The sequence below is a fragment of the Bombina bombina genome, chromosome 6 (assembly GCF_027579735.1).
Source record: "Bombina bombina isolate aBomBom1 chromosome 6, aBomBom1.pri, whole genome shotgun sequence".
Lineage (NCBI taxonomy): Eukaryota > Metazoa > Chordata > Amphibia > Anura > Bombinatoridae > Bombina > Bombina bombina.
This window is the reverse complement of record NC_069504.1, coordinates 166,530,690-166,545,653: the sequence shown is the minus strand read 5'-3', so window position 1 is coordinate 166,545,653 and position 14,964 is coordinate 166,530,690. Positions and strand designations below refer to the sequence as shown.

General features: G+C 39.4%; 1 protein-coding gene across 2 annotated transcripts in view; it reads right to left on the bottom strand.

Moving 5' to 3' along the window:
* SLC13A1 (solute carrier family 13 member 1) overlaps positions 1–14,964 on the bottom strand; it is a 258,307-nt gene that overhangs the window by 31,774 nt on the left and 211,569 nt on the right. For both annotated transcript variants that reach the window (XM_053716667.1, XM_053716666.1), the window contains one exon: positions 12,012–12,173. In XM_053716667.1, coding sequence (XP_053572642.1) covers positions 12,012–12,173 — 162 coding nt within the window. The remainder of the gene's footprint in view (positions 1–12,011; positions 12,174–14,964) is intronic.

The window sequence follows — 14,964 nt, the reverse complement described above, 5'->3', positions numbered from 1 at the left end:
CAGTTAGCTCTTTTGCCTCCCAAAGTCCCTAACCTAAAAATAAAATCTACCCAATACACCCTTAAAATCAATCAGCCAACAGAATGCAAGCTCAATCCTATTGGCTGATTGGATAATCCAATAGGATTTAAATTCAATCCTATTGGCTGATTGTATCAGCCAATAGGATTTTTTCTACCTTAATTCCGTTTGGCTTATAGAATTCTATCAGCCAATCGGAATCTAAGGGACGCCATCTTGGATGACGTCACTTAAAGGTACCTTCATTCTGTGTTAGTCATCGGATGAAGAGGATGCTCCGCGTCGGAGTTCTTGAAGATGGACCCGCTCCGTGCTGGATGGATGAAGATAGAAGATGCCGTCTGGATGAAGACTTCTGCCCGTCTGGAGGACCACTTCTGCCCGGCTTGTATGAAGACTTCTGCCCGTCTGAAGGACCACTTCCCCCGGCTTGGATGAAGATGTCTCCCGGTAAGTCAATCTTCAAGGGGTTAGTGTTAGTTTTTTTTTAAAGGTTTATTGGGTGGGTTTTATTTTTAGGTTAGGGACTTTGGGCGGCAAAAGAGCTAACTGTCCTTTTAAGGGCAATGCCCATACAAATGCCCTTTTCAGGGCTATGGGGAGCTTAGGTGTTTTTAGCTAGCATTTGATTTGGGGGGTTGGTTGTGTGGATGGTATGTTTTACTGTTGGGGGGGTTGTTTGTATTTTTTTTTACAGGTAAAAGAGCTGATTACTTTGGGGCAATGACCCGCAAAAGGCCCTTTTAAGGGCTATTGGTAGTTTAGTTTAGGCTAGGGTTTTTTTTTATTTTGGGGGGACTTTTTTGTTTTAATAGGGCTATTAAATTAGGTGTAATTAGTTTAAATTTCTGTAATTTGTTTATTATTTTCTGTAATTTAGTGGGGGGGTTGTACTTTAGCTAATTTATTATTGAATTGTTTTTAATTTATGTAATTTATTTAATTATAGTGTAGTGTTAGGTGTTAGTGTAACTTAGGTTAGGTTTTATTTTACAGGTAAATTTGTATTTATTTTAGCTAGGTAGTTATTAAATAGTTAATAACTATTTAATAACTATTCTACCTAGTTAAAATAATTACAAACTTGCCTGTAAAATAAAAATAAACCCTAAGCTAACTACAATGTAGCTATTAGTTATATTGTAGCTAGCTTAGGGTTCATTTTATAGGTAAGTATTTAGTTTTAAATAGGAATAATGTAGTTAATGATAGTAATGTTTATTTAGATTTATTTAAATTATATTTAAGTTAGGGGGTGTTAGGTTTAGGGTTAGACTTAGGTTTAGGGGTTAATAACTTTAATATAGTGGCGGCGACGTTGGGGGCGGCAGATTAGGGGTTAATAAATGTAGGTAGGTGGCAGCGATGTTAGGGCCGGCAGATTAGGGGTTAATAATATTTAACTAATGTTTGCAAGGCGAAAGTGTGGCGGTTTAGGGGCTAATATGTTTATTATAGTGGCGGCGACATTGGGGGTGGCAGATTAGGGGTTAGTAAGTGTAGGTAGGTGGTCGTGACGTTGGGGGCGGCAGATTAGGGGTTAATAAATATAATGTAGGTGTCAGCGATATTGGGGGCAGCAGATTAGGGGTTAATAATTATAATGTAGGTGTTGGCGATGTTGGGGGTGGCAGATTAGGGGTTAATAAGTGTAAGGTTAGGGGTGTTTAGACTTTGGGTTCATGTTAGGGTGTTAGGTGTAGATATAACTTTTATTTCCCCATAGGAATCAATGGGGCTGCGTTAAGGAGTTTTACGCTGCTTTTTTGCAGTTGTTAGACTTTTTTTCAACCGGTTCTCCCCATTGATTCCTATGGGGAAATCATGCACGAGCACGTACGACCAGCTCACCGCTGACTTAAGCAGCGCTGGTATTGGAGTGCAGTAATGAGCAAAATTTTGCTCAATGCTCACTTCTAGTCTTTTAACGATGGGTTTCTGAAAACTCGTAAGACCAGCGCTGTAGGTAAGTGAGCTGTGAGAGAAAACTGCTCGTTAGCACCGCACAGCCTCTAACGCAAAACTCATAATCTAGGTGATAGTTAACAATATTCTAGATAAAGAATATAAATGCCCTGCCCTAAAGCTCCGCCAGCCTTACTACGAACGGGACAACAAATGTAGCAAAATCTTTGCACGAAAATTGAAACTCAGAATGAATAGATCCTACATAATGTCACTCAAATCCTCTAATTATAACATACATAACGATACGGCAACAATTGCTGAGACATTCTGACTGTATTACCTGTATAACCTTTCAGATACCTTACCCTCCGCTCCCCAGGACAGCCCAGAACACTCAACCCACCCTATAGAACATTACTTATCAGACATTCCTATCCCTAAAATCTCCCTAGAACAAAGAAAGCTGTTAGATCCGTTTTTGCTCGAGGAACTCCAAAAAGTTATAAAAGACCTACCTATGGATAAGGCCCCTGGCCCAGATGGCTTTACTAACTTCTACTATAAACATTATATAGATACAGGGAGTGCAGAATTATTAGGCAAATGAGTATTTTGACCACATCATCCTCTTTATGCATGTTGTCTTACTCCAAGCTGTATAGGCTCGAAAGCCTACTACCAATTAAGCATATTAGGTGATGTGCATCTCTGTAATGAGAAGGGGTGTGGTCTAATGACATCAACACCCTATATCAGGTGTGCATAATTATTAGGCAACTTCCTTTCTTTTGGCAAAATGGGTCAAAAGAAGGACTTGACAGGCTCAGAAAAGTAAAAAATAGTGAGATATCTTGCAGAGGGATGCAGCACTCTTAAAATTGCAAAGCTTCTGAAGCGTGATCATCGAACAATCAAGCGTTTCATTCAAAATAGTCAACAGGGTCGCAAGAAGCGTGTGGAAAAACCAAGGCGCAAAATAACTGCCCATGAACTGAGAAAAGTCAAGCGTGCAGCTGCCAAGATGCCACTTGCCACCAGTTTGGCCATATTTCAGAGCTGCAACATCACTGGAGTGCCCAAAAGCACAAGGTGTGCAATACTCAGAGACATGGCCAAGGTAAGAAAGGCTGAAAGATGACAACCACTGAACAAGACACACAAGCTGAAACGTCAAGACTGGGCCAAGAAATATCTCAAGACTGATTTTTCTAAGGTTTTATGGACTGATGAAATGAGAGTGAGTCTTGATGGGCCAGATGGATGGGCCCGTGGCTGGATTGGTAAAGGGCAGAGAGCTCCAGTCCGACTCAGACGCCAGCAAGGTGGAGGTGGAGTACTGGTTTGGGCTGGTATCATCAAAGATGAGCTTGTGGGGCCTTTTCGGGTTGAGGATGGAGTCAAGCTCAACTCCCAGTCCTACTGCCAGTTTCTGGAAGACACCTTCTTCAAGCAGTGGTACAGGAAGAAGTCTGCATCCTTCAAGAAAAACATGATTTTCATGCAGGACAATGCTCCATCACACGCGTCCAAGTACTCCACAGCGTGGCTGGCAAGAAAGGGTATAAAAGAAGAAAATCTAATGACATGGCCTCCTTGTTCACCTGATCTGAACCCCATTGAGAACCTGTGGTCCATCATCAAATGTGAGATTTACAAGGAGGGAAAACAGTACACCTCTCTGAACAGTGTCTGGGAGGCTGTGGTTGCTGCTGCACGCAATGTTGATGGTGAACAGATCAAAACACTGACAGAATCCATGGATGGCAGACTTTTGAGTGTCCTTGCAAAGAAAGGTGGCTATATTGGTCACTGATTTGTTTTTGTTTTGTTTTTGAATGTCAGAAATGTATATTTGTGAATGTTGAGATGTTATATTGGTTTCACTGGTAAAAATAAATAATTGAAATGGGTATATATTTGTTTTTTGTTAAGTTGCCTAATAATTATGCACAGTAATAGTCACCTGCACACACAGATATCCCCCTAAAATAGCTATAACTAAAAACAAACTAAAAACTACTTCCAAAACTATTCAGCTTTGATATTAATGAGTTTTTTGGGTTCATTGAGAACATGGTTGTTGTTAAATAATAAAATTAATCCTCAAAAATACAACTTGCCTAATAATTCTGCACTCCCTGTATTCTCAACCCTCATATCCTCTCCCTTTTCAATTCAATTTCAGATAATAACCCTTTCCCAAACACATGCTAGAAACCCAAATCTCAATCATTCCCAAACCTGGTAAAGACCCTTTATATGTAGAAAATTATAGACCAATTTCCCTGCTAAATACAGATTTAAAAATATTTTCAAAACTTCTCGCATATCGCTTACATTTAGTTCTCCCAAGCCTTATCCATAGACACCAAGTTGGATTCATCCCATCTAGGGAAGCAAAGGACAACACGGTCAGAATAACTCAGCTAATTGAATACACCACCTCCCAGCAGATTCCCCTCCTGGTTCTGTCGACTGATGCGGAGAAAGCTTTCGACCGTGTCAGTTGGCAGTTCCTTAGATCCGTTCTCGTCAAGATGGGAATAGGCAAAAACTTTATAGACAACACATTTGTGATGTACTCCTCACCTTCGTCACGGGTGCGAGTTAATGGCACTCTGTCGGCCCCATTCGGAATTTTGAGTGGTACCAGGCAGGGTTGCCCCCTCTCGCCACTCCTGTTTGCATGCGTAATTGAGATTCTTGCCCTTAAAATACAAAACCACCCTCATATCACCGGTATACAAATAGCAAATACACACCATAAAATGATGTTATATGCCGATGATATTTTGTTCTGCATCACCAGACCATTGACCTCCATTCCTCATATCATAAACAGCCTTGATGACTTCAGACGGATGTCAAATTTTCTGATAAACAAAAATAAATCGGAAATCCTTAATGTCAACCTCCCCACCACAGAAGTATGAAAAGTTAGAAACATTTGCTCATTTAAATGGCAACCGCTTTCACTTAAATATTTGGGTATCCACCTGACTCCCAACACACAAGACTTATGTAACTTTAACTATAAACCCCTTCTCAAATCTATAATTTTCTCACCTCTCATCTTGGATGAGAAAAAATCTCATGGTTAGGCAGAATTAACCTTATTAAGATGAATATTCTCCCAATATTATTATACTTATTTCAAACACTCCCTATTCCACTCCCCAACACTTTTATTTCTTCCCTACAGAACAAATTATTTGAGTTCATCTGGAGAAATACCGAAGCTCAAATTAATAAAAAAAATGATGCTCCTCCCTATGGACATGGGAGGCTTAGGCGTCCCTGACTTCCATAAATACCGACAAGCGATTTTCCTCCAATGCATTCTAAACTGGTCCTCAAACATCACCAATGAAATATGGGTCCAACTTGAACATGAAATGACCAAATCCACATACTTAAGCACACTTTGTTGGACCCCAAAAGACAGGGACAAACATATAAAAGACCCTACTAAAATCATAGCAGAAACATTCTCTGTTTGGGACAAGATATTGGTGGAATACCCACACATATCTTCTAGGATCTCTCCACTTACACCCCTGACCCACAACTCGGAATTCATACCAGGCCTCCATCACCCAAAAACAATCATAGGTCCAACTAACAGAATACTTCAAATTTATCATCTGGGGGATGACCGACACTCAAACACCCTAAATGAACTTGTTACACAGGGATACACGATTTTCTGAAATTGGCTATTCTACAGACAATGCCATTCGTATATTTCTTCTCACCAACAAAACAGAAACATGCTCAGATCGTTGACATCTTTTGAATCTCTTTGTACAAAAAATACTCCCACAAGACATGCCCTTTCACTTACATTTACCATATTGCAACAGTCCCTACCTGGAAACTCCCCATATTACATAGACAGATGGAACACCAAACTAAATATAGATATATCCTATGAAGATTCCCTTCATATATACACATGTATTAACAAATCTTCCATCTCCAGTAGATATGTTGAACTCAATATTAAGATCCTACAAAGATGGTATCTAACTCCTGCAAGGTGCCAAAAAATATTTAGGCTTAATACTACGACCTGTTGGAGATGTGGTGCAGTAAATGCACATATGGCCCACATTTGGTGGCTCTGCCCTAAAATACAGGATGCATGGGATGCTATATCATGAGAAACAAGTAAAATTCTAGAATTTAATACCCCACTTGACCCATGCCTCTGGCCATATTTCAGAGCTGCAACATCACTGGAGTGCCCAAAAGCACAAGGTGTGCAATACTCAGAGACATGGCCAAGGTAAGAAAGGCTGAAAGATGACAACCACTGAACAAGACACACAAGCTGAAACGTCAAGACTGGGCCAAGAAATATCTCAAGACTGATTTTTCTAAGGTTTTATGGACTGATGAAATGAGAGTGAGTCTTGATGGGCCAGATGGATGGGCCCGTGGCTGGATTGGTAAAGGGCAGAGAGCTCCAGTCCGACTCAGACGCCAGCAAGGTGGAGGTGGAGTACTGGTTTGGGCTGGTATCATCAAAGATGAGCTTGTGGGGCCTTTTCGGGTTGAGGATGGAGTCAAGCTCAACTCCCAGTCCTACTGCCAGTTTCTGGAAGACACCTTCTTCAAGCAGTGGTACAGGAAGAAGTCTGCATCCTTCAAGAAAAACATGATTTTCATGCAGGACAATGCTCCATCACACGCGTCCAAGTACTCCACAGCGTGGCTGGCAAGAAAGGGTATAAAAGAAGAAAATCTAATGACATGGCCTCCTTGTTCACCTGATCTGAACCCCATTGAGAACCTGTGGTCCATCATCAAATGTGAGATTTACAAGGAGGGAAAACAGTACACCTCTCTGAACAGTGTCTGGGAGGCTGTGGTTGCTGCTGCACGCAATGTTGATGGTGAACAGATCAAAACACTGACAGAATCCATGGATGGCAGACTTTTGAGTGTCCTTGCAAAGAAAGGTGGCTATATTGGTCACTGATTTGTTTTTGTTTTGTTTTTGAATGTCAGAAATGTATATTTGTGAATGTTGAGATGTTATATTGGTTTCACTGGTAAAAATAAATAATTGAAATGGGTATATATTTGTTTTTTGTTAAGTTGCCTAATAATTATGCACAGTAATAGTCACCTGCACACACAGATATCCCCCTAAAATAGCTATAACTAAAAACAAACTAAAAACTACTTCCAAAACTATTCAGCTTTGATATTAATGAGTTTTTTGGGTTCATTGAGAACATGGTTGTTGTTAAATAATAAAATTAATCCTCAAAAATACAACTTGCCTAATAATTCTGCACTCCCTGTATTCTCAACCCTCATATCCTCTCCCTTTTCAATTCAATTTCAGATAATAACCCTTTCCCAAACACATGCTAGAAACCCAAATCTCAATCATTCCCAAACCTGGTAAAGACCCTTTATATGTAGAAAATTATAGACCAATTTCCCTGCTAAATACAGATTTAAAAATATTTTCAAAACTTCTCGCATATCGCTTACATTTAGTTCTCCCAAGCCTTATCCATAGACACCAAGTTGGATTCATCCCATCTAGGGAAGCAAAGGACAACACGGTCAGAATTACTCAGCTAATTGAATACACCACCTCCCAGCAGATTCCCCTCCTGGTTCTGTCGACTGATGCGGAGAAAGCTTTCGACCGTGTCAGTTGGCAGTTCCTTAGATCCGTTCTCGTCAAGATGGGAATAGGCAAAAACTTTATAGACAACACATTTGTGATGTACTCCTCACCATCGTCACGGGTGCGAGTTAATGGCACTCTGTCGGCCCCATTCGGAATTTTGAGTGGTACCAGGCAGGGTTGCCCCCTCTCGCCACTCCTGTTTGCATGCATAATTGAGATTCTTGCCCTTAAAATACAAAACCACCCTCATATCACCGGTATACAAATAGCAAATACACACCATAAAATGATGTTATATGCCGATGATATTTTGTTCTGCATCACCAGACCATTGACCTCCATTCCTCATATCATAAACAGCCTTGATGACTTCAGACGGATGTCAAATTTTCTGATAAACAAAAATAAATCGGAAATCCTTAATGTCAACCTCCCCACCACAGAAGTATGAAAAGTTAGAAACATTTGCTCATTTAAATGGCAACCGCTTTCACTTAAATATTTGGGTATCCACCTGACTCCCAACACACAAGACTTATGTAACTTTAACTATAAACCCCTTCTCAAATCTATAATTTTCTCACCTCTCATCTTGGATGAGAAAAAATCTCATGGTTAGGCAGAATTAACCTTATTAAGATGAATATTCTCCCAATATTATTATACTTATTTCAAACACTCCCTATTCCACTCCCCAACACTTTTATTTCTTCCCTACAGAACAAATTATTTGAGTTCATCTGGAGAAATACCGAAGCTCAAATTAATAAAAAAAATGATGCTCCTCCCTATGGACATGGGAGGCTTAGGCGTCCCTGACTTCCATAAATACCGACAAGCGATTTTCCTCCAATGCATTCTAAACTGGTCCTCAAACATCACCAATGAAATATGGGTCCAACTTGAACATGAAATGACCAAATCCACATACTTAAGCACACTTTGTTGGACCCCAAAAGACAGGGACAAACATATAAAAGACCCTACTAAAATCATAGCAGAAACATTCTCTGTTTGGGACAAGATATTGGTGGAATACCCACACATATCTTCTAGGATCTCTCCACTTACACCCCTGACCCACAACTCGGAATTCATACCAGGCCTCCATCACCCAAAAACAATCATAGGTCCAACTAACAGAATACTTCAAATTTATCATCTGGGGGATGACCGACACTCAAACACCCTAAATGAACTTGTTACACAGGGATACACGATTTTCTGAAATTGGCTATTCTACAGACAATGCCATTCGTATATTTCTTCTCACCAACAAAACAGAAACATGCTCAGATCGTTGACATCTTTTGAATCTCTTTGTACAAAAAATACTCCCACAAGACATGCCCTTTCACTTACATTTACCATATTGCAACAGTCCCTACCTGGAAACTCCCCATATTACATAGACAGATGGAACACCAAACTAAATATAGATATATCCTATGAAGATTCCCTTCATATATACACATGTATTAACAAATCTTCCATCTCCAGTAGATATGTTGAACTCAATATTAAGATCCTACAAAGATGGTATCTAACTCCTGCAAGGTGCCAAAAAATATTTAGGCTTAATACTACGACCTGTTGGAGATGTGGTGCAGTAAATGCACATATGGCCCACATTTGGTGGCTCTGCCCTAAAATACAGGATGCATGGGATGCTATATCATGAGAAACAAGTAAAATTCTAGAATTTAATACCCCACTTGACCCATGCCTCTGGCTCTTCAACAAAACCTCCAAAAAATTCTACACACCACAGAAAAAACGGTTCAACATCCTAGCTAACTGTTTCAAAATACTCATAGCCAGAAACTGGAAGTCTGATAAAATCCCATCTATAATACATTGGCAACAAGAATGTAACCGCACAATTTCCTTAGAGGAATTCCACTACCTGAAAATTAAGAACTTAGACCTCTATGTACTCGTACAATCCCTATGGGATTCATACATACTAAACTACTCCTCAAATCACGTAGCTCAATAAAAAAAGTTAGGCACTATACTACTTACAACCATGCACACCTCAGCAGAGTGTTATATTTGTTTGTATTGTTTAATACTCAGTTTATATTAAGCTAAATGTATAAAGAAATTTTTTTTCATAAAAACTCTGTAATGCCAATAATATCACTGTTTATAATGGAAATTTATATGATTGTTGGCGTTCAATAAAAAAATATAAAAAAAATAAAATGAGATATTGTTTGTTGAGGCATACATCTATCTATTTCTTGGACATTAACAGATGAAAAATAAAAGATTAGCTTTAGAGAAATGTGCTTGTTCATGGACAGTAATGAAATGGTATAAATAAAGTTGGGAAAAACCTGAATAACCGCATCATCGATGACTGTTAGTTAACAACAGTCTGATGCTTATCGCTCCGTACTTCACGTGCGTGTTTTTGACATTTTTTATAAATAAGGGGATCGTATGTGGATCCGCGTCAGCGGTGTCTGGCGAGCGTATTGACACCGGCGAATGCACTGAGATTGACACTTTGATAAATATGCCCCTAAAACCGCTTCTGCGGGTTGCTTGCATCACTTATTTTTGATTATGTTATGCTGAAAATCTCTTGTAATTTGAATCTACACCTTCTATCTGCCAGACTATCTCCAACATCAGTTGCAATAATACAAAACGATCAATTGTGAGCCATAATTTGTATTTTTTTTTAGTTTGAATATCAGTTTAAAAACCTTCACCTTTCCGCTGAACTGAATGTCACGGTTTCAAATCTCTCTCAAAGACATTTTAATTTAAATCTAATTTTAATTTAAATATCAATGTCACACAGCTCAAATTGAATGTCCTAAACTAAATAAGAGATTCACAGCTAATTGTGTGTATGATTTAAGGATAAACAAATGTCCAACAAAAATCACTTACACAAACTGCTTGCTTGTTAACACATTGACACTGTGAGGCCGATTTACCAAATGTCTGTCGGACCTGATGCGACAGTGAGGATCAGGTCCGACAGACATCGCTGAATGCGGAGAGCAATACGCTCTCCGTATTCAGCATTGCACCAGCAGCTCACAAGAGCCAATCGGCCGCCAGCAGGGAGGTGTCAATCAACCCGATCGTACTCGATCGGGTTGAATTGTGGCGATTCCTGTCCGCCTCATCAGAGCAGGCGGACAGGGTTATGGAGCAGCGGTCTTTAGGTTGCTGCTCCATAACTTGTGTTTCTGGCGAGTCAGAAGACTCGCCAAAAACACGGGGCATCAAGCTCCATCCGGAGCTTGATAAATGGGCCTCTGTGTCTTGTTGGCGGACAGCATGTGTAATGTCATTTCAAAAGGTTACAAAGCATTGCAGTCCTCTCTGACAGTTAAGGCTGTGACACACTGCAAGCGGAGCGGTGCGCAGCGTGTACATGTGTGTCCTGCCTTTAAGCAGCTAACCCAAATCCTGACCTAACCTGAAGCTGCAGTATTTCATATGATTACATTGTAATTGCAACATCTGAAACACATCATTTTAAATGTCACAGCTTTTTTTTTTTAATTACACATTTAAAAACGGTTTTACTGTTCAATAGGGCCCACCACAACCACTGTAAGCAGTAATATCATTGAAGTCACACTGAACCAAATTTTTTTTCGTTTGTGATACAAATAAAGCATGCAATTTTAAGCAACTTTCTAATTTACTCCTATTATATAAAAATGTTTCATTCTCTTGGTATCTTTATTTGAAAAGCAAAAATGTAAGTTTAGATGCGGGCCCATTTTTGGTGAACAACCTGGTTTGTTCTTGCTGATTGGTGGATAAATTCACTCACCAATAAACACGTGCTGTCCAGGGTACTGAACAAAAAATTGGCTGGCTCCTTAGCTTAAAAGACTTCTTTTTCAAATAAAGATACCAAGAGAACGAATAAAAATTGATACTAGGAGAAAATTAGAAAGTTGCTTAAATTTGCATGCTCTATCTGAATCACGAAAGAAAAAAATTGGTTTTGGTGTCCCTTTAAAGAGAGGTGTCAATGTCACTATGTTATGGGCCACCCTTTGCATTGCTGTGCCCACAAATTGGGCCTCTTAGTCCAGTGCCCTTATTCCACTCCTCCTGTATGTCCCACCCCTGTCCCAAAATCCAGTGTTACCTAAAAAAATAACACTAAATATTTCACCTCCTGATACATTAAACACTTCTTCATAAATTAAACATAGGATGTACATTGCACCTACTCATAATCTCGCCTCTGACAAGTGAGGAGCACTGGGTGAGTGCCACCTTTACCCTGCCAAAAGGTTAGGCCTGGAAAGAGTGGTCCTATCAACTAATAATGTCACATTTAGGCTTCCTTCCTTACCAATAATCTACAGCATGATATATAGCATATTAATAGTAGTTTCAGACAGAAACAAGTGCAATTGTAACTTACAGTGTATATACTTACCAAAGGTGCTAGAATAGGCAAGAATATCGTGATGGTAGCTGGGTTACTTGCCACTTCAGTTACAGAGGTCACTATTATACAAGATATAAGAACAACAATCCATATGGGAAGTGAGCCAAGAGGTGACATCTTGGTGCCTATCCACATGGACAATCCAGAATCCTAAAACATAAGTGAGAAGATGGGAACGGTATTTGGATAAATGAAAATGATATTGAAAATTATGTTTATTATTCAGTATAAATTCTAAAAAGTACAGAATTAGTTGTGCAGCTGAAACTGTTAGATTCACGTATGATTCAAAATATTTGTAAATTGTACAAATATGTTAAAGGCCATTTATTATTGTATCCCAACAAAAATTGCAAGTAAAAAAAATACACCCTTGAATGTCAAGGGAAAATGAACATCAAAATGAAAGATGATTCATAATTCAGAGATAGCATACAATTTTAAGTTATAGAAAGGTCAAAATTGAAATGTGCATTGGTGCATTTCAATTTTCAATAGAAGCATTTTGGCAAAATACTTCCATTAGCGAAAATGCTTCTAGTAAAGGTTTTTACTGTGTTTCAGTGGGGTATGCACATATGCTATGAGTGCCCATGCATCAGCATTCAAACACCACACATTCTCAGAGGGTTAGCAGTGGCTTGTATGATGCAAATTAAGTATTTATAGGCACAATACACACCACCGTCAGCTCTCATAGCTTGTATACTGGTTCACAGGCCCTCACAGCCACTGTTCCCTCTAAGGTGTGTGTATGTGTGTGCACTTGCATACCTTTTTCTAAAAGAGAGTGCACTTTTTTTTTAACTACAGATTTATTTATTTTTTAAATGATGGTTGCCAACTGGACTGCTGAGCTAACTGGCACTAGTCAGGAGCATTGTTACCTCTAAGACCAGATTTTGTGAGAAGTCCAGCAGTGAAACAGTTAATTAGTGAACCACACCCTGCCGTTAGAAAAGACTACACAATGCACACAGCAAGGTATGGTTCAGTTATTGTCTATGAGTAAGCACCACTAGGAGGCGTGAAACGCGCCAGACGGCATGTCTGTTTGTCTGCTTGCTTTATGTCTGTGCTTTTTTATGCTTTATGCCTTTTTGTAATACATTTTGGAATTTTTATCTAGCACCTTTTTGCAGTGCCTACTTCTTCCCATCTGACATATGGTTCAGTTATTAACTGTTTCACTACTGGGTCGCCCAAAAAAATATGTCCTTAGAGAGAACACTGGTCAGGGGGTGACAAATATTTATTTAAAATCATGTGTGGTTGGCTGGATTGGCTGGATTGCTGAGCTAACCGGCGCCAGTTACAGCAGTCAGAAGGCACAGTATGTGGCAAGACATCAGAGTCAATCATTGGTAAGGTAAGCAGTTATCACATTATGGCAATCAAAATTTAAATAAAGCTGTTATGCCCTTGTTGTTTTGCTTTGCAATCTGCAGGCCAATAGGCCATGGTCATATGAAAGGATTGTAAAATACAGTAACGTATTGCATGTAACTCAATCTTGCAATGTAATGGCCTAGTCTTGATCTTGCTCCAGGAATAAATGTTTATATCCTCAGATCAGTTTTTATCTGGTTTACTCTGACCGAAAAGGAATCCATGAAGTCTTAGGAGACCCTGGAAATTATCTTATTCTTTAGTGTCTTGAAATTGACCTCGAACTTGTGTGCATGACTTATAGCTGTGACACTTCCTCCGCTGACCCGTGCCACTAGGTTTATATTGGGAATTTAGCTAACTGTTAATTCTGACCCTAGCACCACTACAATGTCCCCAGACTCAAGATCAATGACTGGGATATCATAACAAAAATTGGTTATTAGTTATAGTATCACTACACAAAGTCTACAGTATATGGAAATCAGAACTTTAACTTGTGTAGCTATATGCTCAGAATACTGTCCAACTATCCCTCAGTTTTGTAACATTATTTATAAATGTGTCCAGCCATTCAGCTGCTGTAACACTACTGGACAGACAGTGCATTGATCAGTGGACACAGTGATTAATTCACTTAAAATCCTTTGATTTATTCAATTTAGATCTGAAGTTTTTGTTTACTTTCATATAATCAAGCTCATTCTCGTAGTCAACCAAGGTATTATAATTGGTATGGAATTTCTGTTTTCTATTTTGCTTAATTGTCTCTAACATTGGGTATTTCCTTGTGTAAAGTACAGTTGATGAGAAAACCTTGACTTTTTAATACAGGTGGTTTTATCTTGTGACTGCATGTAAACAAAATTTGTTTACAAGTTGAGAGTGAATTTGTTCACAAGCTGAGAAGCCCGGAACAAGTATTGTAAGAAAATAGTTTAATACTGATTCATCCAGCTACTTCTCAACTACCAACAATATTGCAGGAAAATACTCTCCTAGTATTGATCTACAAAGTGAATCTATTACCAACACTACTTAAAAATCATCCAGATTCTCTAAGGTTAATTGTTGCAGCAGGATTTATTAACTCGCAAATGAGAGAAGGGGGGGGGGGGAGATTGTGTGAGAGAGGGGAAGTGTTTGAGGGAAAGGGGAGTGTGTGGGAGGGGGAGAGTGTGTGAGAGAGGGTGAGAATATGTCAGAGTGGGGGAAAGTATGAACGAGTGGGGGGAGAGTGTGTGAGAAAGCAGGACAGCGTGTGAGAGAGAGTGTGTGAAATAGGAGGGACAAAGAGTGTGTGAGAGAGGAGGGGGAGAGTATGTGAAATAAGAGAGAGTTTGGGAGAGGTGAAAGTATGAGAGAGGGAGAAAGAGTATGAAAGAAAGAGAGTGGTGGAGAATGTGAGGAAGTGTGGGAGTGGGGGGAATCTGAGAGAGAAGTGGAGAATGGGGGAGTGTGTGTGAGAGAGGGGGAGAGTGTAAGAGAGGGTAGATGAAGAGAAAGAGAGGAGCAAAGTGTCTAAGAGAGAGAGGAGGAGAGTGTGTAATTC